The sequence below is a fragment of the Guillardia theta genome (genome assembly GCF_000315625.1).
Source record: "Guillardia theta CCMP2712 unplaced genomic scaffold GUITHscaffold_72, whole genome shotgun sequence".
Taxonomy (NCBI): domain Eukaryota; class Cryptophyceae; order Pyrenomonadales; family Geminigeraceae; genus Guillardia; species Guillardia theta.
The window spans coordinates 234,059-260,530 of NW_005434602.1; the positions used below are offsets into that span (position 1 = coordinate 234,059).

At 52.4% G+C, this 26,472-nt stretch overlaps 8 protein-coding genes across 8 annotated transcripts; 5 read left to right on the forward strand and 3 right to left on the reverse strand.

The window, feature by feature from the left end:
* Window positions 1–134: 134 nt before the first annotated feature.
* GUITHDRAFT_143218 (hypothetical protein) lies at window positions 135–885 on the reverse strand (the record flags this gene model as incomplete). Its single annotated transcript, XM_005826756.1, has 5 exons — window positions 135–231; window positions 291–341; window positions 394–557; window positions 612–648; window positions 836–885. The coding sequence occupies 5 exons, from the start codon at window positions 883–885 to the stop codon at window positions 135–137; spliced, it is 399 nt and encodes a 132-aa protein (XP_005826813.1).
* Window positions 886–1,303: 418 nt separating this feature from the next.
* GUITHDRAFT_114083 (hypothetical protein) lies at window positions 1,304–6,941 on the forward strand (the record flags this gene model as incomplete). Its single annotated transcript, XM_005826757.1, has 3 exons — window positions 1,304–6,129; window positions 6,189–6,304; window positions 6,376–6,941. 3 exons carry the CDS (start codon window positions 1,304–1,306, stop codon window positions 6,939–6,941), a joined length of 5,508 nt encoding a protein of 1,835 aa, XP_005826814.1.
* Window positions 6,942–6,943: 2 nt separating this feature from the next.
* Window positions 6,944–11,040, reverse strand: GUITHDRAFT_164841 (hypothetical protein; the record flags this gene model as incomplete). Its single annotated transcript, XM_005826758.1, has 17 exons — window positions 6,944–7,083; window positions 7,128–7,168; window positions 7,219–7,392; window positions 7,414–7,509; window positions 7,563–7,639; window positions 7,864–7,942; window positions 7,988–8,071; window positions 8,119–8,187; window positions 8,281–8,400; window positions 8,451–8,599; window positions 8,622–8,726; window positions 8,845–8,921; window positions 8,976–9,052; window positions 9,253–9,318; window positions 9,358–9,434; window positions 9,464–9,564; window positions 9,620–11,040. The coding sequence occupies 17 exons, from the start codon at window positions 11,038–11,040 to the stop codon at window positions 7,071–7,073; spliced, it is 2,826 nt and encodes a 941-aa protein (XP_005826815.1). The 3' UTR covers window positions 6,944–7,070.
* A 565-nt stretch (window positions 11,041–11,605) lies between these two features.
* Window positions 11,606–12,769, forward strand: GUITHDRAFT_143221 (hypothetical protein; the record flags this gene model as incomplete). The annotated part of the gene is made up of 7 exons (XM_005826759.1): window positions 11,606–11,824; window positions 11,874–11,956; window positions 12,014–12,155; window positions 12,199–12,333; window positions 12,389–12,530; window positions 12,615–12,658; window positions 12,710–12,769. 7 exons carry the CDS (start codon window positions 11,606–11,608, stop codon window positions 12,767–12,769), a joined length of 825 nt encoding a protein of 274 aa, XP_005826816.1.
* Window positions 12,770–13,350: 581 nt separating this feature from the next.
* GUITHDRAFT_114087 (hypothetical protein) lies at window positions 13,351–14,582 on the forward strand (the record flags this gene model as incomplete). The annotated part of the gene is made up of 4 exons (XM_005826760.1): window positions 13,351–13,537; window positions 13,584–14,128; window positions 14,180–14,482; window positions 14,529–14,582. The coding sequence occupies 4 exons, from the start codon at window positions 13,351–13,353 to the stop codon at window positions 14,580–14,582; spliced, it is 1,089 nt and encodes a 362-aa protein (XP_005826817.1).
* A 3,423-nt stretch (window positions 14,583–18,005) lies between these two features.
* On the forward strand, window positions 18,006–18,393 carry GUITHDRAFT_114088 (hypothetical protein; the record flags this gene model as incomplete). The annotated part of the gene is made up of 4 exons (XM_005826761.1): window positions 18,006–18,070; window positions 18,114–18,212; window positions 18,260–18,339; window positions 18,383–18,393. The coding sequence occupies 4 exons, from the start codon at window positions 18,006–18,008 to the stop codon at window positions 18,391–18,393; spliced, it is 255 nt and encodes an 84-aa protein (XP_005826818.1).
* Window positions 18,394–18,618: 225 nt separating this feature from the next.
* Window positions 18,619–19,038, forward strand: GUITHDRAFT_76046 (hypothetical protein; the record flags this gene model as incomplete). Its single annotated transcript, XM_005826762.1, has 1 exon — window positions 18,619–19,038. The coding sequence occupies one exon, from the start codon at window positions 18,619–18,621 to the stop codon at window positions 19,036–19,038; it is 420 nt and encodes a 139-aa protein (XP_005826819.1).
* Window positions 19,039–24,946: 5,908 nt separating this feature from the next.
* Window positions 24,947–25,624, reverse strand: GUITHDRAFT_76082 (hypothetical protein; the record flags this gene model as incomplete). Its single annotated transcript, XM_005826763.1, has 1 exon — window positions 24,947–25,624. One exon carries the CDS (start codon window positions 25,622–25,624, stop codon window positions 24,947–24,949), a length of 678 nt encoding a protein of 225 aa, XP_005826820.1.
* Between the last annotated feature and the right edge of the window lie 848 nt (window positions 25,625–26,472).

Sequence of the window (26,472 nt, forward strand, 5' to 3'; positions counted from 1 at the left end):
CCGGGCTTTCAGCCTCCGAGCCATCGTAGGCACCTTCTGACACCTTCTTCTTGACTGAAGTCAAAGTCACTTTCATTTACGGTCGGCAAAGTTCGTTCTCTCAGTATTTATTGATGTCAGTCCAGGAATGCACATTACAAGGCCAATGAAAGCCAACCAGCGATGAGCGACAGCCCTCCTATCGGGGTTATCGCTCCCAGAGCCTTCTTGTTGGTCAGAACCAGCAAGTATCTGATCAACAAACATAATCAATGTTGAAGATACAACTCTCTCTGCAGCGAATCACTTACAAGGAACCTGAGAATAACACCATCCCAGCAGTGAACAGCGGAGGAGCGAGCCTGGCATGGCTCTCAGCCCAAGAGAAGCAATGACAATGAGGTGAACAGGTACCTCAATGATCTCTTGCTCAGGTGTCCATGTCCGACGGACACGGCTGTAAACAGAATGTCAGCAATGTGAATCCTGTAGTATGGAATAATACCCAAGAGCGCGACAGAATGCACAAGGTGATAATGCGAAGCTGTCTCCCAAATCTTGATCATAGCAGGGTCGACCTGTCATTTGCTCACACTTGATTGCAACTTAGTGTATGGAAATTATTCAATGACCTTTGTCTTGAGTCCATGCGCGCCAAAAGCACCCAACCTGTTGAAGCAACAGAACATCAGGGTATGGACTGAAGATGGTATGATCCTCGCCCCCCATATCTCCTGGGATGTCTTGTGCACTTCTCGATTCATGGCATAGGTCACATCTTGTTCGCTTCCCTCCCTCCTCCCTCCCTCCCTCCTGTAACCGTTTCCACCCATGCATAACAGCGTGTCATCCTCACCCTATCGCCATGGCGCCGCTGACCGCTGCTAGCTGTGTGGTGGTCGGCATGTCAGCTTGAGGCGCAGCAATCACCGCAAGGTATTATATTTTACTCAACAGCAGAATTTTGAGGCAAGCTTGCATCAAACAAATTAAGTAAATTATCTCTCCTACATGTAGGCCCGCCCTGTCAGTTAGTTTAGTCGCATAGCCGACTAGGATTGCAAGGGAATGAGGGGCTGAGAGGTGAGATGAAGCGATGAGAAGACAGCAACTTCTGTCCGCACAAGCCTGATGTGAGTCTTGTCTCTGCCCACCTTCGAAAGTGCTTCCTGCCACGGTTGGCATACCTGACATGTGCGGCGTATGGAGCATTCATTCCCGTGGAACCTTGAAGCGCTAGCATTTCCTTGGTGGCTGTGAGCTTCTGGATGGTGTTTGACGAGGAAGTGTAGCGGCCAAGTGTGTATCACGACAAGACATCGCAATGGACGGAGGACGTGCCTGGATGATGGCAAACCTGACTCTTAGGTTGAAGAAGGAACGACGCCCAGCCCGTCACCTGGTCGGTCAACCGCCTCGATGTGCTTTCATGGACGAGAAGCCAGTCTTCAAAGATAGCCTCATCCCACATGACCACGACCATGTTCTTCATCATCGTCTTCAGATCCTGCATTCACCTCATCTGCAACCCATCTGTAAGCTCGCCATGTACCTCGGCTACAAGAGCAGTCATATTGCGATCAAAGACGAAGATAGCTCTCAAGTTGTTGCAGGGCATAAGAGACCACAATCAGCTCAACCGATGTCACGGAAGATACATCTCGACCAATCGTCTGAAAATGTTTCCAGGAACCAAACATCATCAAAAGGACAAACTTCCTTGGAGCAGACCTACCAGCTACGTCCTAAATCAGCTACATCGAAATCAAGGAAGCTTGTTCTCAGTCCTGATTCTCCTTCAAAATCCCAGCCGAGTGTTTTTTCCAGCTCGAGCAACTTTCCAGACGAAGCTTCACACATGAAACGCAAACGACCTCGACTCATCAAAAGTGGCCACTTTCTAGACCTTCTGAGCAGGAAGAAATCACAAAGTTCGATTGTGATGACATCAACAAAGGTCCTCGAAGCGGAGATCAAGCAGACCACTACCGTCTTTCAAAGTGTTGAGATCGTCGTCTGGAAGAATCATCCATTTGCTTACATAGCTCTGCTTCACTCAATGCTACAGGGGAAAGATTTGACAGGAATACTGAGATTGCTAGTTGATCCTTATTTCCTGTGCAAATGTATTATCAATTCTGGAGTTGATTCACTTATCGCCTTCATTGGCCGTTTACAGGATCGCGTTCAGACTGAATTTGACAACACACGAGGAGCTGCAAAAACTCTGTCGCAGTTAAAGTCGAAATTGGTAAGTGTTGCCTATACCTTCAGACTTGAAGAAATCAAAATATTTGAATTGATGCAACAGTCCAGTGAGCTTGTATCAGAGTTTGAAATGAATTTGAAACGAAGCTTAGATGAAGCCTCAAGATTTCTTCGTCTTCTAGAAGCATCCCAAGACGAATTGAGGAGTCTGAATTTCAAATCACCAGAATGGGCAGCGATTCATGATTATCTTATGATGTTAGATCAGCTCGGAGTCACGAGCAGTCTGAGCCCTGAGGAAAACAAAATGGTTGCTCACCATGCCACAGCTATGGAGACTCGCTTCACTGAAGACATCAGTCACGAGGCTGAAAATCATTTCCTACTGAGTGGTATTTCTCACAAAAGCTCTGATTCGATTTATGTTTCTTCAAGATCTAATGCAGTGTTGTGCCCGGATCTCTCAGGAAAGATAGAAGATTTGATGCGTGAACTATCACTGTATTACAACTGTTCCTTTGAGGAACAATCGATCAAATTCTTAGCTCATGATTATGCCAAAGTGACACTTCCGAGTGAGCAATGCAAGATCAGTGAAAACGATCAGACCAGACCCTCTGAAACATTAACAATCTCAAGACTCAGGCGACCTATGTGGGAGAAAGCAACGTTTTATCTCGTATTCCATGATTCAAGCTTTGATCAAATACTTTGGCTGCTCGAACGCGAGGTTTTTCCTCTCTTACAGTGGTTCCTTCGAAATCACTTTGTTGAGCTCTCATTCGTCGCGTTGGGACCGCAGAGCGAACACTCGCAAAACAAGACACTGAGAGATAAGAAGTCCTCTGTCAAGACCAACGACAGCCCTTCACATGACTCATTCTTTGTGCTTCCCATCAGAAATGGCCACACGTTTGTTGAGAGAGAAAAAAACTTTGTATATGTCAATTGCTCGGCAAAAATTCACTCCGGTGAAGAGCAGGCTGTTTTGAAACAAATGATTGTACCATGCCTTCTCACGATGGTGTCTGAGCTGTATCCAAAGATTGACTCTTCCAAACCTATTGCCACGAATGTAATCATTGGAGATCAGTCACAGACTATGAGGGCGAAGGCGAGGCTATTTGTGAGTTGGAAGACACTGAGACACACGGTGAATCAGATCGCCAAGTTCTTTCAGAGGAAGGGCCCCTCAGCTCTGGTCAGACTGAGCGGCTCTCTTGGAGTCGGTAAGAGCATGACCATGGCTCATGTAGCAGAGAGCATTGCGCTATCTTCAACCGACAAGCACCGGGTCATCTATTACCGAGATGCTATCCAACACAGCTCTGTCTCCTTTCTCCAGTACCTGACCTTTTGTATCCCTGAATGCAAAATGTCTCAATTTCACTGCAAAAGGTTTGGACAATGGTTGCAATCTTCGGACTTCTCCCTTGACATCATAGCCGATGGGGTGACGCAGGAAGACATCAATACTTTGGAAACAATCTTTCAATTTGCACCCGATCTGCAAAGGAAGGTGAGGATATTGTATACACTCACAGCTGGCACAACGAGACATCAATGTATCCACGTGTATCCCCTCCATTTTGATGAACGCATGACACTGATCGACGAGATGTGCAACCGACATGATTTGGAATTGGACAAGACCTGTAAACAGAATCTGGCATCCAAGAAAGATTCAAGGATTCCATTGTATGTGGAAGCCACCATCAAAACAATCGCATTGTTTACAAAGACTGTCTCTGCCTTTCATGACAATCTACTTTCACGTGATGATGTGTTGTGGCACGTGATTGATCAATGCCCTCAAGATTTGGACGACCTTTATGAATATCACACGATTCCATTTCTGGAATTCAAATATAATAAGGCGATTGTTTCAACAGTGCTGCAATTTTTGTATTTCACAGAGAAGGCAATTTCATTCTTTACCTTATGGAAGATGGTTCAAGAACAATTGAGTGCCGAACATCTCAAAGATCTTGACTCGATCACGTTTTACAGTGATCTGGCACACTTTCTTCTTGACGACAGTGATACTAGTGACTTCCACATTTACATGAAGCCCAAATCAATCTTTCGCAAAGCTGTGTCTCGACGTTACTTTCGGGATTACATCTTGAATGAGATGGAGGCTAACAACTTGCAGAAAGTGTTGAATAGGAGAGATTCCATCGACAAGATAATCTTTTCCCTCCGCAACGCAGTTGCTGAAGAGCAAGGAAACGGAATCAAGAACGTGCTCTCCTTTGACGATGTTGACACGAACGACTTGGAAAGCGACAACAAAGACGATCTCTTTCCATTCACTCCTGAGACCAAACTATACTTCAGGATCAAAGCGAAGAGGAAGGAGAGTGCGGATGATGCAGCATCCAGAAAGAAGACTCTAGCGGCGCATGCTCTCACTGTTGCTGAATCGCACATGGGTGGTGTCCTCTGCATAACATCGTGGTCAAAGAATGGAAACAACTTCATAGCTACTGGTGGGAACGATCACAATGTGAATGTTTGGTACTTCCTTTTCAAAGCAGACTTCTTATCACAAAGTTATCAATCATGTAATTTTCTCCACAATTCTCGGCTTGTTGATCTTAATTACTTCCTGTCTAAATCAGACTCAATCGTCCCCAGCAACTTCTTCCAGCGGTCTCACGTGCTGACGAGTCTCAAGGGGCACGGGCGGGCTGTGACTTCGCTGGTGTATAGCTCCGGGCTTCTCTTCAGTGGGAGCTCCGACAACTTGATCAAGATCTGGGAGACGCAGAAATGGGAGTGCATACAGACACTGAAGATGCACAAGGGCATGGTGACGACCCTGTTACACTCTGAGCAGCACTTGTTCAGCGCTGGATCTGACGGGAAGGTGTTTGCTTGGAGAGTTGGGGAACACCTTCCATCTGCAAGTTGGGACAGAACAAAGAGAGCTCAGATCTTGTGCATGCACATAGTCGGCGACCTCTTGTATGCTGGCCTCGAGAGGAGATGGGACGAAGCCGGCAATCCGATCAGAATCTGGAAGATGGATCTCACGCAAGAGGTGGGTCAACTTCCCTCCAAAGAGGTGCAAGAGCTTGACAAGGAATCGTCCAAGAACAAGACGCTTGTCAGCATCATCCAGGAAAAGATCCGAATCCTATCCAACGAGACTTACAAAACACACAGTCCGATCAGAAAGGGTGAGTTACACCAGGAAATCCAGGAGCAACAAAATCTCAAGAGTACATTGAAGAAGAAGATACAACATCTCCAATCAAACTTCAATCGAATGAATGGGAGTCTCTACCACACCACCGACGTGTCCTGCATCCACGCGCCAATTTCGAGCTCTGGGTCAAAACCGAACCTCCTGTTCACCGCGGGATCTGACGTGATTCTGGTGTGGGACCTCAACAACAGGATGTGCCTTGGATCTCTAGAAAACGAGAAGGGCAAGAACGTGTTCGTGAAGTGCATGAGCAGCGCCGACAACGTGCTGTACGTGGGAGGAGGTCTGCTACCGGAGGGCGGCGTCTCGCAGCGAGCAGGTCGCGTAACGGTCTGGAACTGCACGAGCAGGAGGTACCTGACGTCATTGAGCACAGAGGGGGTGGTGGTAGCGCTACACCTGGTTGAGAACAGCCTGATCGTGGGCACCATGGCTGGCTCTGTCCAGATCTTCACGACCGACAGCAACTCGAGCGCCTTCGATATGCACCTGAGGAAGCAGACGCGGCTGGTGGAGGAGCTGCAGATAGACCGGAGCTTGTCTTACGACCAGAAGAAGCACGAGGTACAGCAGGCAAATCGCATCTGCGACATGTTGGACCTCATCAGGATGTTCTCCTCAGACCCGTCGGTCATCACTGCTCTCCTCGTCAAACTCACCTCCCTCCTCGACGAGAAGAGCCTCGAGATCGACGAGGCCATCATTGAAGCCCTGGAAGCGCCATCCACGTCACCTCCGAGCACTACGAGATCTTCAAGATTCAGTTGTACATGCTCAACATCGTCAGCGTCTTCGATCATCACATCCTCGCCTCCCACGAGACCCTCAGCTCCCCCATCAGGCTGGACAAGTTCCTGCCCATCATCAAGAGGCTACACGGAATGACTCAGATCCGCACTGCCGGTAACTTTCTTCCCTCCTCCCCCTCCTCCCCCTCCTCCCCCTCCCCTCCTCCTTCTTACTCATTGTTTCAGCCTGCCTGATCATCCTCGAGCGGCTCTTCACGCCCATGAGTTTCAAGGAGCTGCACGCGCATCGCTCGCACAAGCAGGAGCAGGAGCACCCGGCGGCTCTCAAGAAGCTTCGGAGCAAGAAGCATGACGCGGGCGATCACCAGCGCAAGGAGACCATGACCTCTCTCATCGCCGAGGAAGCCCTCCAAGTCATCCTTCACTTCGTTCGACACTACCCGTCTGACGTCACCTGCATGGAACTCGCCATGGCCGTCCTGCGCTTCAGTGCCTTGGAGTGCCCCGCCATGACGCTGAAGACGATCCAAGGGTGCGAGGAGGACATCTTCGACGCCCTCGAGCTGATCTGCCTCGAGCCCAAGTTTGAGCAGCACGGGACGAGCATCCTGTCAGACCTCCGGGTGGTCCAGCGACATCTGGAGCTGAGGGTCAACGGGAAGGTTTTGCCCATGTTGGCAGGCAAGATGACGTCAACGTCCAACACAGTCTTCAAGTATTTTCATCCTGCTGAATCATCTCATACCCGCCATACAGAGGAGACGTGGAAGCACTTGCTGCATCGCATCTGAGAGACTTGAACCTTGTTTACTTGTATCATACACATTGGTGACTGATCAATGAATATCAAAGTACACGGGACGACCACCGCTGTCCTTCCCCTGCAACATCTAGCTCCTCAATGTACATATTTCTTCCCCTCATCGCATTTTCCTGGGCCATGTCAGTCCGGCAGCAGAAGGGCTTTCTCGAGTCACCTGACTGGCAGTGTCTGCGAGAGCTTCTTGCTGGAGAAATGCTGACGTCATCAACGTCAGTCGCCTGTTCCCACCCTCCTCAGCTTCGCACCTCGAAGTCTTTCGCTAGGGAGGACGTGTGCTTGAGCGTCATCGACTTGGAGTCTGGACGGGCATCAGCGATCAGGTCCAGCAAGGAGGAGGAGGAGGAGGCAGACATTCTGCGGTCGGAGTCTCCGGCGCCTCGAGGAAGGCCTTGTTGCCCTTCGGGAAGGTGAGAGGCCAGCTGACTTCAGTGATTCCTGACCTGCTGGCGGATGATGGGAGCTAGGTCGGGATGCTTGAAGGAAGGCTGAAAGCTCCAGTCCACACGATTGTTTTCGAAGTAGAGATCCCCCGACCCCTACCAGCACCTCTCAACTCTCATATGATTGCCTCTCCTCCCTCTGTACCCACCAGTTTGTTCCCTTCGATTCGAAGCTGGTCGCCGTAGTTCGCTGCAATGTCGTTTCCAACGTATCTCCCCTTCGCTCCTTTAGGTGATTTCAGAAAACAAGGAGGAGGAAGAGGAGGAGGAGGAGGAGGAGGAGGAGGAAGCCGAAAAGAAAACGAGACTGAGGAGGTTGACGAAGATGATTTCAACGAAGAGAAGAGGAGGAAAGAGGAGGAGGAGGAGGAGTAGAAGGAGAACGGGGAGGAGGAGGAGGAGGAGGAGGAGGAGGAGGAGGATGAGGAGGAGGAGGAGGAGGAGGAGGACCTGGTTGAAGGTGCAGTCCCACGCCATTTCCGTTGTTGATCTGATTCTCAAGGAGCTCTGGGTCCGCATTCTTCTCCACCTGGAAGCTTATCAGACCCTCAGCACTTGCAGAGAGTCACGTGACCTTCACGCCAGCGCCTGCGTTCATGAAGATGCGGTTCAGCTCGTACACTCCCCTTCCTGTGCTGCCAACCACAAGCCCATCCCCCTGCGCAGGGGCTGAGGCGAGGCAGGAGGGAGGGAAGGGCAGTCTACCTTTCCGTCGTGAATCAGATTTTTCTTTAGCACAGGGGCTGATCCGCCATCGACTCGGATCGCACAAACCTGCGAAAAAAGCTTGTCAAACAGGCGATGACTGACACGTTGGGGTCAAAGTTATTGCCTCCCATCATGAATCGACTTTCGTCCTCTACCCACCTGGTTCTGAAAGAAGTCGTTCCTCTCTATCCTGGCCGAAGACTTCCCGGTGACAAGACAACCATGGAGGCAGCCTAGGTAGATCATGTTCTTCCTCAGCAGTGGGTTTCCTCCGTCAATCTGAAGCCTCCAGCTCAGCAGGAGCATCGGGCCCACCAGGAACCTCTTACCCTTATCCCCGACTTCTTGTTCTGGTAGATTCTGTTTCCCCGAATGACTCCGGCTCCCCCCCAGGACACAAGGATCCCGTCCTCGTAACCGTCATGCACGCGATTGTCCTTCTCGATCAGCGGCTTCCCGTCCGACTCGATTCTGATCCCTGCTTCCACGTTGAAGCAAACCTGCGCGCTCCCCGTCAGACAGCGTCTTCCTGCCTACTCTCCTCCCCCACATCGTTCCCTTCCAGCTGCCCCCTGCCGGAATCCGCCACCTGAAATCCGCTCCGCCTGTTGGCTTCAACAAGATGCGTCAGGTTCAAGGAGGTGAGGAGGAGGAGGAGTTGGTAGGGATGGAGGAGGAGAGGTGCAGTTGGAAGAGTTGGCGAGGGAGGAACAGGAGACGTACCTGACACTTCGTTCTGGACAAATTTCGGGTTGGCGTGCCGAGTAATTACAACTCCCATCAGAGTATTCTTCATGATCCTGTCCAACCGGGTCAACCAAGGAGACACTTCTCTAGGAGAGGTATCATCGTACTTGTTCTTCACGAACTCTCCAGTAGAGTAAGACGAGCAGTTGACCCCGTCTGTCTCCCCTTCAAAGATTGCATTTCCCTTGAAGAGTCTTCAAGTCAGAACAGAATGTTGACAGGCACGGAAATTCTACAGGGGATGAACCCAGCAATGCTAGAAACAGGTTGACTTGTAAAACGTTCACTGACTGGATTTGTAGTCTCCAGACGAGTGTTGTGAGCAGCTCTCAACTAAATCACTCGCCCTCCTTCTGGATTCTACTGGTATGAAGTGTAATGTACCTCAAAGATCGGGTTTGCTCCGTTCTCCAAAACAACTCCAGCATGAGAGTTCCTGTAGATCTGTTGCTTGTCACTGTTGTGCTCGACCGGTCAACCTTGTAACACCTGGTTCTCCCTGAACGTTCCTCTCCCGTCGTTTGTCACCTTCACTCCAACACCTGGCAACACGACCATGACTACTCCTGCTGGAAACGAGCAGGGCAGCTCTCACCGATCCCCTCGTAGATCCTGTTCGCCTGCACCAGCGGGTTTCCTCCAGTTCGAACTTCGATCCCACACAACTTGTTGAGGAAGATGTCGTTGTCCTCGATCCTGCAAAACTCAGCAATCACCAACGTCCCAGAGATTCGCAGGAGGCAGAAACAACCTTCCCTCCCCATCATCGGCCACCGTGATCCCCGTCCCCAACCCGTTGGACACTCTGTTGTGAGAGATGGAGGGGTTGCTCTCCGCGTCGATGTAGATCCCTGCCAGCACGTTCTGAAAGATCTCGTTTCTCCGAATGAAACCATGCCCGTCCCCTGTCACGAAGATCCCATGGGCTCTGTTCCTATGAATCGTGTTCATCGACAACGTCGGCTCTCCCCCTGACATGATCACAACCCCCGACCCGTCGTTGTTGCGAATATCGTTGTCCTCGAACGTCCCCAGACCGTTGCTCATCACCATGATCCCGTCGGCACTCCCCTCGTAGACTGCATTCCCTCGAAAGATCGGCTCTGCCTCGTCATCCACACAAACGTTGGAGGACTTGTTGGAATAGATCTGGTTTCCCATCAGCAAGCCCTTTCCCTTGTCCGTCACGCGAACCCCACACCCATAGGACTGGAAGATCTTACAGCGAAGGATCACAGGATCGGCTCCTGACTCGATCTGCAAGTTTGCCAGCCGGCACTCAGCAAACCTGCAGTCTTCCACCCTTCCGGTCGACCCGTCGCCTACCCAGAGCCCCTGGTGGGCCGAGAACTCGAACTCGCACTTGCTGAAGAACGGGGAGGATCCTCCTTGAACTCTACAGGCCACACCTGCGTCAGAGCTGAAGCTGCACTCCCTGAAGACAGAGCTGCCTCCGATGATGTCAACAGCCGTCCTAGCAAGCAGGCCTTGCAAGTCCCCGTGATCCTTCATGCGAAAGTTGATGCGCTGAGATATCGTCAGGCCGAGCACCTGCACTCCCGACGCGTTCACGACGATGACTGGCTCGCCATAGTCGGAGAAGATTCTCGCTTCCGACCTCACGTACTCCAAGTCAACTTGGGTAGTGTCTGGGTCCTTGAGTCGTTGGACGTCAGGTATGCGGGGAACAAGGGCAGAAGGGTCGGGAACGGCATTTCTATCCTTCACACCCTCGATGCGCAGTCTCTTGTCCAGGAAGAGAGGCCTCGAACCCACAGAGTGCCTTCCAGCTTGAACCACGAGGATCTGACCATCATCGGCAGCAGCTACTGCTTCCTGCAGAGTCTCGAAGTGGGTAGAGGACCATCCGTCAGGGACCGGATGGCCAGTCACGACGAAGGCAGTTCTGTCAATGAGAATGCCATCTGGCCGTATGATTTTCCTCTCATTCTGCAAGCAGAGCAGCTCCTGCGAGCTCCACTTGTCCAGCGCCAGCAAGTTTCGCTGCTTCTTCTTATCTTCCGCACCTTTCCCTCCCGTCCCCAGGATGGCATCATCCCCGAGATCGACATGTCCATACTTGCTCTTTGCCGCATCCAAGGAACCAGCCTCCAGCAGCGTGTGCAGCAGCCCGCCTCCTCCCTCCCTCGACTCCCCCCCCCTCCTCCTCATGCCCGTTGCCGAAACTTTGCAACTTCGGTTTTACAACTTTGTTTCAAACTTCCTTTTCCTCAAAGTTAAGTGAAAATCATTACGTGGACACTGAAACTTTGTCATATGAAAGTTGGCAGGAGACTCTGAGTAGAGGAGGCCGCCCTGACACTATCATCGCGGCACAGGCCACACGGCGAGAAGAGAAAAGACAGCGAGAACCAAACCTTCGGTTGACCGTCTTCAAGACTTTTATCCGGCGACTCGGAGCGGGCCTTGAAGTCCGCTCCTTCGAGCTCTACCCGCTCTCGCGCGACGAGCAGGAGACGTGCGCCGCCCTCAACTACGCGGCCCCGGCCGGACTCCGGGTCATACTTCAATGTACCGTGACAGCCACTCGCGGCCGCGCCGGACTCGGGCCCGTCACGGTCGGAGGCCCTGGCCGGAAAGAAAGAGTCAAAATAAAAAAGACATCACCACAAATAGGAGAGGAGAACGAGACGCCTGGGGATGCTGGAGCGAAGGACTCTCAGACGCAGGGGTGCGGGCGAGACCCGAGACTGAAGCCCAGATCGTGATGAACTCGATGAACCTTCGAGCCTTCTTCGGGGTGACGTGCGGAGTGCTGTTGCTGATTGTCGTCGTCGTCTACATTGATGGTGCTCAGTACTCCGCGGTTGACGTCACGACTTTGATGCAGCTGATGAACTCTACTGGTTTGCTGAGCCCCAATCCAAAGAGCGCAGCTAAGAACAAGCTGTCTGCTCTAGATCTGAAGAGAATCAATGTCAATGGACCCGCAATGGTGAGATAATAGACTGTGCGAATGTTGCATTTCCTCACTTTGACTGCAGAGAATCATCAAAGCAACTCCTCTGAACCATCATTTTGTTTCGATGACAATGCTCCAAAGAGAGTTAGAAAGGTTGCATGTAAGGTAAGCCGTGCTGGTCTTCCTCATATATCTTCCTGGTCAGTTACACCGACTTTACAGGAGAAAGGTAATAAGGGAGGCTATGTCTGCTGTTCGGCTTGGAATCATAGATCCAGAGTCCGTTCTACAAACAGCCAAGGAGGCGTATGACAGAGCCGACGTCGATGGCGCAGATACTACACCCATTCAGATCAACATCAATGTATCTATTCTATTCCCAAACGAGATAGACTGATATTCAACAGGTGAATCCTAATGATGAGAAACATGGGGCAAAAGCCGAATATGGAGCCAATCGAGGCAGCGAAGCTGACTCGGTCGAAGTGTGGCAGCCATTCCCGGGCAAAGATCCGTCAAAACACGCCATCGTTTGGCGAAAGGTGAAGACAAGCCAAACTGTGATCTGCTTCAATTGAACGAAGGTCAACCCATCAGGTTTTGCGAAAGAAACTGCCCGTCCTACGACCTCTAGCTGAAGCAATGGAGAATGTAACAAGCTCTAAGACCGCGTATAATGCAAGCACGGGGAACTATTCCTTTCCTGTTCCGGAAGGGGCTATTGTGCTACCTACTGCCGGTAGTCGCTGGCAGTTACAGGACATTGCGATCTTGCATGGTTAGTCTTATCTTTGATCTTACTCAGTATCTGAACTGATGTCAGGCCATGCGCCAAACAAGAACGAGTCGTCGGTGATAGAGTCTGCAGTAAGTTGATGCTTCAAGATTTGAACGGCACGCTGACCAGCCGTGCAACAGGAAGACAAGGAGCTTCCAGAAAGCGACTCCAGCTATGTTGACATTGAAATCAGGCATTAGTTGTAAGCAAGACATTCGATCATCTGTGGCAGATGAGAGGACATCCTGGTAGGGAAGTGCATGTGTTGGGATGATCGGTGGACGAACGAGGGTGTTATTTATATAATATGACATGTACATGATGGAAGTGATGAAATAAACGTAACGCCGTGCTTCATTTCCCTGGCCCAATTCTTGCATCTAACACACTCGTTACCACCTCCTTTCCTTCTGCCTTTCATTTCCTTATCACGTAAATGAATTTCCCATGTGTATCTCGCTCTCTTCTGCGTCCATTTCTTTCCATGTCAATTAAAGCAAATTCGCTTGTCAAGGTTTTGACCGCTCACGGTCCCTCCACCCCTGGATTTCTTTTACCCACCCTGTACTTTTCCATTTTATTGTTTACAAAAGTATGGGTACATCTACCCTACCCTCGTGTTGCAAACTGCGGAGTCGGGTATTCGCGATTGCACCCTTGCCAGGACGACGGAGCGTAAACAAGGAAGAACAAGAGGAGAGGGACTGGAGGATGAGGAGAGGAAGGAAGCAAGAGGAGATAGCATGAGCAACGGCAAGACAGCAAGATCATCTCACAAGCTATGAAGGAAGGCGCTCAGATGCTCGGAACTATCGGCCTTCTTCTGAGAAGCTCTGCCGGCAAATATTTTGTTGCTGGCATTGTGAAAGGGGGAGCAGCAGAGGCGTCAGGAAAGATTCGAGATCATGATCAGCTGATCTCTGTGAATGGCAGGAGGGTGGAAGGATTGCCTCACGATACCGTGGCAGGTGATTGGAGTGAGAATCTTCTGTAAGTGAAGTTATGTTGTTACAGGGTTGCTGGTTGGACCAGAAGATTCCATGGTGAGGTTGGAGTTGCTACGAACTCATGAGTTCCGATACTCCTTCATCGTTGAAGTGAAGCGAATCCATCACACGAGCGAGGGGGACGTGCAGCAGCTTGCGCCTGTTGCTGAGAAGTATCATGAGGATTCTGCAGTGGGGTACAAGTTAGCAACAAAGTTCTGTAGAGAGAGGACGATGAGAAAATTACTGCAATGCTGGAGGGAGAGTACGATGTGTGTCTTGTCTACGATGTGCATTCAGAGCGTCAAGCAGGATGTCATTGTGATCTACAGGACATTCGTGTCATGGAACTATGTCTTTCAACGTGGTCAAGCCATGACGTCTCGTTCAGACAAGTTGAAGAGACGCTTCGTTCGGAGTCAGTTACTACAGATTCTTGCAAGATGGTCGCTCGTTTACCTTGAGACCCCACGTGATGATCAGGATCATACCAACCTTCACAGTGCGGAGAACACTCAGGATTGCAGAACAGAGAAGTGGATTGAAAGTATGCTTCGTCACAATGACAAATTTGTGAGAGGTTCTTGTGATACAGATGCCAGTATAACTTCTTGTCTCTTCCAGGAATACAAGAAACAATCTAAGATCTGCAAAACTCTGAGCATGTACGCAAGAGGATTGAGAGTGAAGTCAAAAGTTTTTGGCTACTTCTTGTCGTTGCACGCCGCAAACACATACCAGCGTCATTGTGCAGAGGAGAAACACCTAAAGCAGCTTTCGAGACTGAATCGCACGATATTTCAGAAGTGGAGGTCTTACTATCACAGGGCAAAGGATCTTCTGCGATTGCACACGTACCAGATGCACAAGAAAATCTTGCAAGTGTTTGACCTTTGGCGATATGAAATGCTGAATCACTCTCCGAATGTATCGAGCTCTTTGCAATTGATTCCGAATCTTGAAGGATCAACAGAAGGCAATAGACACAAAATCCACTGTCAACACGCTGTTTATGAGCAACACTTAAACCTTCTAAGAGCAATATTTGTAGCAAAAAGTTCGTCAAAACACAAATCAAAAGCGTTTCATACATGGAGCAATACAACAAAAACACAACAAAGATTGAAAAACAGGCCAAAAGTCGAAGAACGAGAAAGAAAAATGAAAACCAACATGATTCTCTTTAACCACTGGAACAACACTGTGAAATTTCGAAAAGCAAGACTGCAATGGAAAACAGCAACCGGAATGCTTATCAACAAAATGACAAAAACCAAAATACTCCGAAAATGGATAAACGAACGAATCATGAGCCAAAGAACAAAACAGGCAGTAGACAAGGCAGCGAGAAGCCTCAAGGGGCAGACAGAGGCGAGGGCGCTAGGGCGCTGGCAGGAGCAGGTCCTGGAGGCAAGGAGGGTCCGGGAAGGGACGAGGAGGGCGCTAGGACGGATGCAGGGGCTGAGGAGCGCAGCGGCGCTAGAGGCGTGGAGGGACAGGGTAGAGGAGGGACGGAGGATACGGGAGGTCGGGAGCAAGGTGATACGGCGGATACGGGAGGGGTCGGCATGGCGAGGGTTTAGGACGTGGGCAGAGGCGGCGGCACGGGGCCGGGAGGAGGGGGCGGCACTGGCCAAGGCAGCGAGGAGGCTCAAGGGGCAGACGGAGGCGAGGGCGCTAGGGCGCTGGCAGGAGCAGGTCCTGGAGGCAAGGAGGGTCCGGGAAGGGACGAGGAGGGCGCTAGGACGGATGCAGGGGCTGAGGAGCGCAGCGGCGCTAGAGGCGTGGAGGGACAGGGTAGAGGAGGGACGGAGGATACGGGAGGTCGGGAGCAAAGTGATACGGCGGATACGGGAGGGGTCGGCATGGCGAGGGTTTAGGACGTGGGCAGAGGCGGCGGCACGGGGCCGGGAGGAGGGGGCGGCACTGGCCAAGGCAGCGAGGAGGCTCAAGGGGCAGACAGAGGCGAGGGCGCTAGGGCGCTGGCAGGAGCAGGTCCTGGAGGCAAGGAGGGTCCGGGAAGGGACGAGGAGGGCGCTAGGACGGATGCAGGGGCTGAGGAGCGCAGCGGCGCTAGAGGCGTGGAGAGACAGGGTAGAGGAGGGACGGAGGATACGGGAGGTCGGGAGCAAGGTGATACGGCGGATACGGGAGGGGTCGGCATGGCGAGGGTTTAGGACGTGGGCAGAGGCGGCGGCACGGGGCCGGGAGGAGGGGGCGGCACTGGCCAAGGCAGCGAGGAGGCTCAAGGGGCAGACAGAGGCGAGGGCGCTAGGGCGCTGGCAGGAGCAGGTCCTGGAGGCAAGGAGGGTCCGGGAAGGGACGAGGAGGGCGCTAGGACGGATGCAGGGGCTGAGGAGCGCAGCGGCGCTAGAGGCGTGGAGGGACAGGGTAGAGGAGGGACGGAGGATACGGGAGGTCGGGAGCAAGGTGATACGGCGGATACGGGAGGGGTCGGCATGGCGAGGGTTTAGGACGTGGGCAGAGGCGGCGGCACGGGGCCGGGAGGAGGGGGCGGCACTGGCCAAGGCAGCGAGGAGGCTCAAGGGGCAGACAGAGGCGAGGGCGCTAGGGCGCTGGCAGGAGCAGGTCCTGGAGGCAAGGAGGGTCCGGGAAGGGACGAGGAGGGCGCTAGGACGGATGCAGGGGCTGAGGAGCGCAGCGGCGCTAGAGGCGTGGAGAGACAGGGTAGAGGAGGGACGGAGGATACGGGAGGTCGGGAGCAAGGTGATACGGCGGATACGGGAGGGGTCGGCATGGCGAGGGTTTAGGACGTGGGCAGAGGCGGCGGCACGGGGCCGGGAGGAGGGGGCGGCACTGGCCAAGGCAGCGAGGAGGCTCAAGGGGCAGACAGAGGCGAGGGCGCTAGGGCGCTGGCAGGAGCAGGTCCTGGAGGCAAGGAGGGTCCGGGAAGGGACGAGGAGGGCGCTAGGACGGATGCAGGGGCTGAGGAGCGCAGCGGCGCTAGAGGCGTGGAGGGACAGGGTAGAGGAGGGACGGAGGATACGGGAGGTCGGGAGCAAGGTGATACGGCGGATACGGGAGGGGTCGGCATGGCGAGGGTTTAGGACGTGGGCAGAGGCGGCGGCACGGGGCCGGGAGGAGGGGGCGGCACTGGCCAAGGCAGCGAGGAGGCTCAAGAGGCAGACGGAGGCGAGGGCGCTAGGGCGCTGGCAGGAGCAGGTCCTGGAGGCAAGGAGGGTCCGGGAAGGGACGAGGAGGGCGCTAGGACGGATGCAGGGGCTGAGGAGCGCAGCGGCGCTAGAGGCGTGGAGGGACAGGGTAGAGGAGGGACGGAGGATACGGGAGGTCGGGAGCAAGGTGATACGGCGGATGCAGGTGTTGCGGAGTGCTTGGGTGTTTGCAGGTTGGAGTTGTTGGATAAAGGAGGGACGTAGGCGATATTTGGGGTTTTGTGTCTTGCAGAAGGTCTGCATTTTGCTTTCATTACGAGTTTTGGTCTGCAGTTGGCAAAGGCTTTGTTATGTTTCTGATTTTGGTCTCCGCTTATCAATTCGTCGGATATCTTGGCTGTTTCAGGGTCTTCGAGCGTTCTGTGTGCAGCGCAAGCATCTTCGCCGAATGGAAATCGTTGTGTGCCGTCGTCGTTGCTCTTCCTCGATGCGCTCAATGTTCTTTTGTTTTCTTCGATTCTGCCACAATCCATTTCACCGATTCATCTCTGCCCGAAGGGTACTTGTTTAATCTTGGTTGTGATCATTCATTTTTGATTTACTCTTGCAGCGATATGTTTTGACAAAGAGCTTTTTTCGGAGATGGGGATCCGAAATTTCAAAGGTTGTTGGGAATTTTTTGCCGCTCTGGTTGATTTGCATCTTCAGCTATGGATTTACGACCCGCATCGAGCTCGAAATTTGATTTCATGGCTTCAAATAGACTTGAAGAGGAGAGCGCAAGAGATTGAAGATCTGAATGTCAGAATACACAACCAGAGAGAGAGAATCATCAGACTACAGGTACAATGTCTATTTGTTCTCTTGTCAGTCGTTTAGAGGAGGGCAGGACGGCGGGATTGTCAGCGAGAACATCTTTGAATCGAAGGAGCTTGAAGAGCTCGAATGGGGTTGGGAGGGAGTGTGGGGTTGGGGAACTGGATGGGGACAGGAATGGAGAAGAAGAGAAAGTTTTGTTCGTCAACTTCTCGAGAAGGCAAGGTTCTTTATGATGCTACAATCCACTGACAGATCGATCTCTTTCAACTAGCAGAACTCTGCCAAGTTACACCAATCAGCCCCAGTCAGTGCGGACCTTTCGACTTCGCTCCTACTTCGAAGTTCAAGCTTCGAGCAAACTCGTTCGTGCGAATCCAGGAGAATCTTTCAAGTGCCGGTCGCTGTCATAGTCGAACAAACCCTGACCTCTCTCACTCCAGAAATTGGTGCTTGATGACCAAGAGTACACTCAGCGCCTGATGCAGCTGTTGAGCTGCATGCAGCAGTTTCGTAAGCTGAGGATACACATCGCTGTTCTCAGCAACGGCATCTACGACACCTTGTGAGCTGTCAATGTCTATGTCTACCAGCTGACAAGCCCCCAGTGAGGCTTCAGGGAACGCGGCAAGTGACCCGAGCTTGCAACGGTCGAACGAAACAGGGGACGGTGAGGAGGAGGAGCCTTTCCTTGAAGTCTCCTCCAGGTGACTTCTTTTTTGCTCATGTTCCCTCGGTGACTCGAGAGGTTTAGGTCGATGGATCCTTTCAACCCAAACTTGGCGGAGCAGGACGAGATGTTCCACCATGAGAGACTTTCTACCGGGTCACAGGGTCTTCCTAGGATAGCTTCTCTTGTTCACTTGTCTTAGTGCAGTCCCGTTATGATATGACATTGTACACTCACAGCTACATTCCTCCGTTAACATGATCTGGAGGTAGTTTCGAAGGCTTTGAACTCTTTTTCACGCTCCTCAGCACTTGTTTGAGATTGCTCCGGTTGACAACCCGGCCTAGTCTTGGCCCTGCATCATCCGCTTTGTTTGACTCCAAGCTCCCAAACATGACTCGGGCCCTCTCTTTGACGCTTTCGATACCGGTGATAGCTTGACGATGAGACGATCTCTCAACCTCGGGTACTCGATCATAAGACGATCTCTCAACCTCGGGTACTCGGTCATAAGACGATCTCTCAACCTCGGGTACTCGATCATAAGACGATCTCTCAACCTCGGGTACTCGATCATAAGACGATCTCTCAACCTCGGGTACTCGATCATAAGACGATCTCTCAACCTCGGGTACTCGATCATAAGACGATCTCTCAACCTCGGGTACTCGATCATAAGACGATCTCTCAACCTCGGGTACTCGGTCATAAGACGATCTCTCAACCTCGGGTACTCGATCATAAGACGATCTCTCAACCTCGGGTACTCGATCATAAGACGATCTCTCAACCTCGGGTACTCGATCATAAGACGATCTCTCAACCTCGGGTACTCGATCATGGGATATCTTCTCGACTTGTGATCTCTTGGAAGCCTGATCTTGCTTCAACCAACTCTCAATGGGATTGAAGGAGGCTGGGCCCGATGAACGTGAAGCTGGACGATGGCGAGCCTTGAGATTGTGTTGCCCGTCGTCTGAGGGTGTGCCAATGCTGTCATCGAGAGAAGACTTGAATATCAAATCCGAAGACAGTGTCCTGAAATTGTCTCCGCTCCTCATGGACGAGTTTGACTTCGACTCCCAAAGTTTCTGTGAGAAATCGTCGTCGACGAAGGTTGACGCTACTTCGATGTGACCGTGCTTGATCGGCATGTCTTTCACCTGGCAACATGATCAACTTCCTTTTCACAATCATCGTCGTCGTCATCGTCATCGTCATCATCATCATCACCATCACCATCAAAGTTTGAAGTATACCTTGCTTGTCCAACTGCTATGTTGAGAAGCTTTCCAGCTCCCAGGCGCAACATCGTCCTCTTCATACAGTCCCTGATCACCTGTGTTCCACCTCTCCTCCCCACCATCGTCTCCGCTCGCCCACCCCTTCCTGTCCCTCTTGTTTGTCGGCTCTACTGGTGATGAAACAAGTCGTGCTGGACACAGTCCGACGCGCATGTCTGCAGTTCTTAGAATGACGTGGGAGGGTCTGTCCCAGGCTCCTAGCAGGGTGCAGATTTCACCCTTCTTGAGGTTCAGGACTCTGCCCAGCCCGTCGACGTCCTGCAGGACGATGACCTTGTTGAACCTCTCGAGGACTTTCTCGAATCTGATCCGTCTGAATGCATTCGATCTCCATAGCTCGACGACCTTGACAAACACGTGCTTCGGGAGTTTGTTGTTGATCGTTGACATCTTGGTGAAGTCCTGGTTGGCTTTGCCCACCTGCCTCATCAGAACTGCCAGGACGATGTTGAGAAGGAGAAGATTGACGAGCGTGTAAACGATGGGGAAGTAGAGCTTGGCGAGGTTGTTTCCGCATGTTGACCAGCATTCTTGCTCGTATGGCAGAAACTCCTTGGAACTGCAGTCCACCAACTGCCGCTCACGCAAGTAGTTCAACTCGACGGCAGTGATGCAACCTGACAACAAGTCATCTGTCTCCTCTACCTCACACCTCACCCACCTGGCAGCAAGTCCCTTGCTGATTGCAGGAGTTGTTGACGTCTGTAGACATTGACTTGGCTCTTTCGGGCCCTCAGAAGAGCTTCAGCTTGCACCAGCGCGCCCTCAGCCCTGTTGCTCCGATCGGACGTGGTGCTGACTTTCAACATCAACTCACTCCACGTCTCTCCCGTCGACACTCTGATAAGAGTCAAGGCAGCGTACGCCGAGTTCTGAAAGTTGGCGTAGCGCTGGAGCAGGAGGGAAGGGTCCAGCAGCATGCAGCGAGAGAGAGAGGCCGAGCTGGAGTCCAGCAGGTAGTCTACACAGAGATGTCCGAAGAGGAGGACTCCGATGACACTGAAGATCATCAGCATCACCATAAAGAGGAAGAAGATGTCTTTGGTGAGAGACACTGACTGGCCCAGGGCCTCCAGGATCCCGATCAAGTTCTTGGCATGCCGAAAGATCTTGAGGGCCTTTAGGATGCGAAGGACTCTGAAGATCCTGAGGATCCTGAGGATTGTCGGGTTGAAGGAGACGGTAGTTCCAGAGGCCTCAATGGCCTGACCTCCGAAGCTGACGATGGAGATGAAGTAATCGAACTTGAGCCACTTGCTGCTCTGACGGGAGAAGTATCTCTTGGGGTGGAGGGCGAACATCTTGAGGAACACCTCGAGACCGAAGATGACTGTGAAGAAGAGGTTGGAAACATCTCCTGTTCTCGTCTGAGACTGCATGTGATCGTCATGGAGTGTCAGGGCAAGACAACCGACGCACCTCGCTAGGCTTGTAGCTCTCCAGGCTCATGAACAAGATGTTAAGAACGATGCATAGGGCGATGAACATATCGAAGGTCGTGTTCATGCTGAACTTGTAGGCTATAGTCCGATAAGAAGCTCCCTGCCTCCATGCCTGAAAGATGCTGATATTGTGGTCTGCAGCCTCGAGGAATGGCAGGTCGTCTCTCCTCGGCCACTTGTCTGGTTTCCCCGAACTTATCTCCTGCTCTCGCATCGCCTTCTCGAACCCTTCAGCTGCCTTGTAGTACATCTTGACAAAGACTCCCGTCCAGATATTGAGCTGGAAAAAAGTTCCGACAACGATGATGATGAAGAAGAAGGCAAACATCCACTCCTGGTTGTTCTGAATCGGCCCTGAGTACTTGCCCGTGCTGTCAATGGCCGAGAACAGGAGGTCCTGCCACTGATCCTGCGTTACTATCACCAGCACAGCAAGCATCGCCTCGCCGATCCAGTCGAAGTTGAAGGAAGCGTTCATCCAGCGCCTCTGCAACTTGGTGCGCGGATCGACTCCCGTGCAGTCGTCTCTGGACAGCACGACCAAGTCAGTACAGTAGTGAAGGGCCCCGGACAGGAACTGCATGCCAACGATGCTGAGGACGACGAATAGCAGGAGAGACATGGACACGATGGACAGGAGCGGCCATAGGGATTCACGGAGGGTTAGGATGAGAATCCTAGCTCCTCTTGTCCTCAGAGTAATCTTGAGCGCTTTGACTGCTCGGAAGATTCTCAAGACTTTTGTGATCTTGAGCGTCTGGTTGGCCTGCCGGTTGTTCAAGGCGGAGAAGCTGAGAAACATCTCGACGAAGGATGAGAGGACGACGAAACAATCCTGACAGCAGAGTCAAGTCAGACAAGACGACTCGCGCTTGTGAGCTCACCAGGAGATACCAATGATTGGTGAAGTACGTCTTGAACCCAATGGCAACGAGCCGGATGCACATTTCAAGGAGGAAGACGAAGTTGAAACAGATGTTCTGCAAGCTCAGTCAGAAGGAGGGTGAATGGGAGGAGCAAGCTAACGATGTCCTGAAGCAGCTTCGCTTGCTTGCTCGTCATGCTAGGACGGTCGAGCAGCACCACGATGCAGCTGGCGAGGATGACAAGGTTGATCAGGATGTCGAAGAAGCGGGACTGAATCACTTTCACCGCCGTGTGCCTGACTGTGCTTGACCTTCCGAAGCAGAAGCAGGTCGTTTCAGTGAGCACTCCCGCCTTGAGCACAGCGATCTGCGACTGGATCCGCTCCACCAGCTTACTCATTCTCTGCATCTCGAGGCGGTAGAAGGCGGTATCCTCAGGCCTCTCTAGGCTCTCCTCCAGCTTTGCCACGTCATTGAGCGTCAGATGGACATGCTCGTTCTTCTCAGCTGCCGCCAACCGCTCCTTCAATACCCTCCTGGCCCACTCGCCATGGAGGTGCGTGTTGTCTGCAGCTCCAGCTTCTCCAGTAGCTGGGGCCGTCAGCGGGAAAGGAGCGACCAGGTCGTCTCGCTCCAGAAGGTACATGACTTGCCCCATGCGATACGACTTCTTGGCCATCTCGATCTCCCTGCGGAGTTCAGTGCGTTTAAGGATGACGGTCTCTCGTGCCTTCATCAGGTGAATCCTTGCCTCGATCTTTCGGATCACCCCCTGCAGATTCTGATAGGACACAGGTGAGCGTCAGCTGGAGAAAAACGACCAGGGCGACCAACCTGAACGAGGTGGGCCGTGAGCTCGGAAGCTCGTAGCGTCTGCTGGAGTTCGTACTCGGTCTGCAGCTCGTGGGTCCCCTCCTGCTCTTTGATGACTTCAGTGATCTCTTGGCTTGACAGGTGCTGCTCCATCTCATGCCCGAGGAGGCGAGTCGTGTCGTAGACGACTCGAAACCCTAGGTGTACGTCCAGGTCAACAATCACCCCCTTGACATACAGCTTCGTCCTATAGTCAAACTCTCTTGCCGTGCCCCCTCCCTCCTTGTCTGCCCCGACCGGCTTCGCCAATTTCATGACGTAGTTGATGTCCTTCCAGATGGTCGTGCCGAAGAAACTCGTCTGTGAAGGCTCCTGCTTGCCCTTTGCTGGCAACTTGCTGGGAGGAGGCAGTCGCTTCCTGCGCCATCCTGACAAGAGTCGCCACAGGAGGCCAAAGATTCCTATTCTCAGCTCCTGCCTCGGCTGCTTTCCTACCCTCGGCATTCTCTCAAAGAAGTCATCTTCGAACCTGAAGTTGTAGTCTTTCCTAAAGGACACGATAATGACAGCTGGGCAGAAGTTCAGCGCGTCAATCGAGCATGCTCACGGACTTACCGACGAAGAGGTTGAAGAGGACGAGGCCTCCCAGCAGGACGAGGCTGTAGAAGTAGAGGACAGAGATGTTCTGTCCAGTCCCATTGACTGCATTCGTCATGATCTCAGGCCAGCTCGAACCCCCCAGGATCTGGAATACGCTGACTAGACTTGACAGGAGGGTGTCAAAGTTTGAGCGGGGGGAGATCCCGATGATGGAGGGGGACGGGAGCAGCTGGTCAACGGATTTGGCAGCCCAGCTCCTGCTCAGCTCCTTGTGGCCAGGGCTGAAGCCTGTGACGATTGAGATCAGCCAGGGGTTGGCGGCATGCTGGAGGAAGTCGATGTCAAGGACTATCGCCGGTCGCACGAGCTTCTCCGCCGGGATATAGGCGAACACTCGCGAACCCAACCTTGGATCCGCGTCCTGCTGGGAGAATCTGATGATCAGCTTCCCTCCGAAGAGCGAGCTGCCGAGGATCGTGAAGATCATCAGGAACAGGCAGAGGAGGAGGAAGGCGCCTCCCACCTCCCCCAGCATCTGCACGGCGGTGTACATCTGCCTTTGAAAGTTGGGGAACGCTCGGAGCAGCTTCACGAGACGGAGGAGGCGCAACACGCGGAGGAAGGCGAAGTTTGTGCTCTCCTGACAGGTTTCAATGTCCAGCTTCCTCAGTTTGCACTGCAAGCTGGCTATCACCGCGCTCAGCTCGGCTACGTTGACGATGACGATGAAGCTGTCAAACCAGTTCTCCTTGAGCGTGAAGTATTGCCTCCATCCATACCCCCAAATCTTCAGCAGCATCTCCAAGGCGAAGTAGAGGGCAACCCCAGCGTTCACCCCGTCAAGGCCCGCGGAGAACTTGGCGTACTGCGCGGGAGACTTCCAAGCTTGACCGACTTGGGAGTCCGGGGAGTGATCGAGCATCATACTGATGGTGTTGAGCGCGACGACGGTAGTGGAGATGTCTTCGAGGACTTTTGACCTTGCGAACTTCTTGCAACGTTTCTTGAAGGCCTTGGACCACAACGCAAGATCGTGAGCCATTAGGATGATTGGCACGAACTTGATCGCCCACTGAGGGAGAGCCTTAGTGAGATGCACTTCATATGAGTCCTTCTTCGCCTCGCGAGACGTCCTCATCCTGACCTCTTCCTCATCCACGCCCCCCAACATCTCGATATCCTTAGAGAATGATCGCGCAGAGTTCATGTACGTGTGATTCCAAGCGTTCCATGCCTTTGAAAACTGAATGTTGTACCATCTCAGCAGCACCACCCGGATCCTTTTCCTCCCTTCCTCCCTCTCAGTCTGCCGTGCAAAGTGATCCCGAAGCCTCTTGTCTCGAGCAAGGAAGTGCGACTTCCACGTTGCAAACGGCCGAGCGCTCTTGTCAAGGAGTTTCCATTTGCAGACAACTTGAGCAAGACGATAGTTGTGAAGTTTCTTGTCCACATTGAACAAACAGTTGGCTAGCACAGCCTTAAACAGGTGCATCGCATACCACGGGCCAATCAAGACCATGATGACAAAGAAGAAGACGAAGACGGTAGAGTAACCGTCCAGTACATCATACATGATGTCTGACCATCCCTCGAGCATCATGATCTGATCGAAGGACTGCGTCAAAAGAAGGAATTTGAACTTTCTCCTCACCTGGATTCCAGCCATCAGGCCTCTCCCGATGTTGTCAAAGTTTGACAAGCCATGGAGTGGCTTGGGGAAGAGAGAGATGCATTCTGTTGAGACAGTCAGTGAGGAAGGTCGAGAGTGGGAATTGATGTCTCACCATATCCAGAAGGACATTGTGCAGGAGAAGGCATGTAAGAAGCAGCAGCGCTTTGACATATAAAGCCATTCATGATCACGCCATCCTCTATAGAGTAGCAGCGATTGCGAAACACCCCGGCGAAAAGTTGGACGCCAGCGATGGAAGCGACGAGACAGATGAAGGAGACGATGAACAAGGTGTTGAGAACATCCGAGAAGCTCTGAAGCAACACCTCCACACATGACTTCAACCACACAAACCTCTTGATTGCTCTCAGTGGCCTCAGCACCCTCAGTGCACGCAGAGCAAGCAGGTTGGCTCCAGAGCTGCTGACAAACTCCAGCATGCCAACGCTAAGGATGAAGGCGTCCAGGATGTTCCAGAAGGAGAGCAGGTACGCGTTCTTACCGAAGATCAGACCATGAGCAATGATCTCTAGGACGGCTTCGAACAAGAAGAGAATGGTGAAAGATTTTGACGCCAATTCAACCCTGTCTCGGAACGGCGAGACAGGCTGCAGTTGTGGGGTGCTCAAGGGGTCTGTGAGGGTCAGCAAGAAGGAGCTTGCGAACACGCACATGATGATCAGCAGCTTCCAGAAGGAGCTCTCAATGATGAGGATGCACAGTCTTCTCAGCTTCGCATTAAGGGGTAGCATCAGGAGCGACAGCTTGCTGTATTTCTCTGGGTCAGGCCACTGGTACAGGATGCGAACCACTCGTTTCCCTCCTCTCATAACTCGGAGGGTGACGCTCTCCATCTCTACTGCCAGCTTCCTCTGAAAGTTGCGAATGGGGCTGGGTGTCCCTGAAATGGCTCCAGCAGCTCTGTGGTGGAATGATTTCTTCACCCTCCTGTGAAATCCAAGGTGCACACTGGTTCCCAACGGCCCTTCAATCCTTTCCCTCACGGATTCCCACGGCAACCCTGCCAAGGTGGTTTACTCAAGAGAGAAAGACAGTCGTCAACCAGCACACCTTCAACACCATGCCCTTCAACTGCGACTAGCTTGTCTCCCTTGCGAAGAATTCCCTGATCTGATGGCCCACCGTCGTCCACGCTGAGGACGATGATCTCCGTCTTCTTCCCTTCGTTTCTTTCGGCTTTCCTTATCCAGAAGTATACGCCGATCCCCGTTCTAGGGACTGTCTCTTCGAATTGAATGTAGTGTATCTCCTGCGTCATGGTGTAGAGCGACTCGCAATGGACAACTTCTCCGAGCTTAAACCCTTCTCCCAGCATCTGATCAGATTCCTCGCGATCCCTTCGTCTTCCTCTAGCACTTTGACGTGTGTGTATGTTCCTTCTATAGCTCACCAGCTTCACAGGCTCCTCCTCCTCCTCCTCCTCCTCCTTCTCCAGATGCTTGTTGGGACCTTTGCCCATCATGCCCAATCGCGCAGTCAAAGTTGAAAAGCTTGATTTGATTTTCAAACCTCAATATTCAATACGCAATATTGGTATTTCAAAACTCCCAGGCGAATTTCAGTTATGTAAGGCTCACCG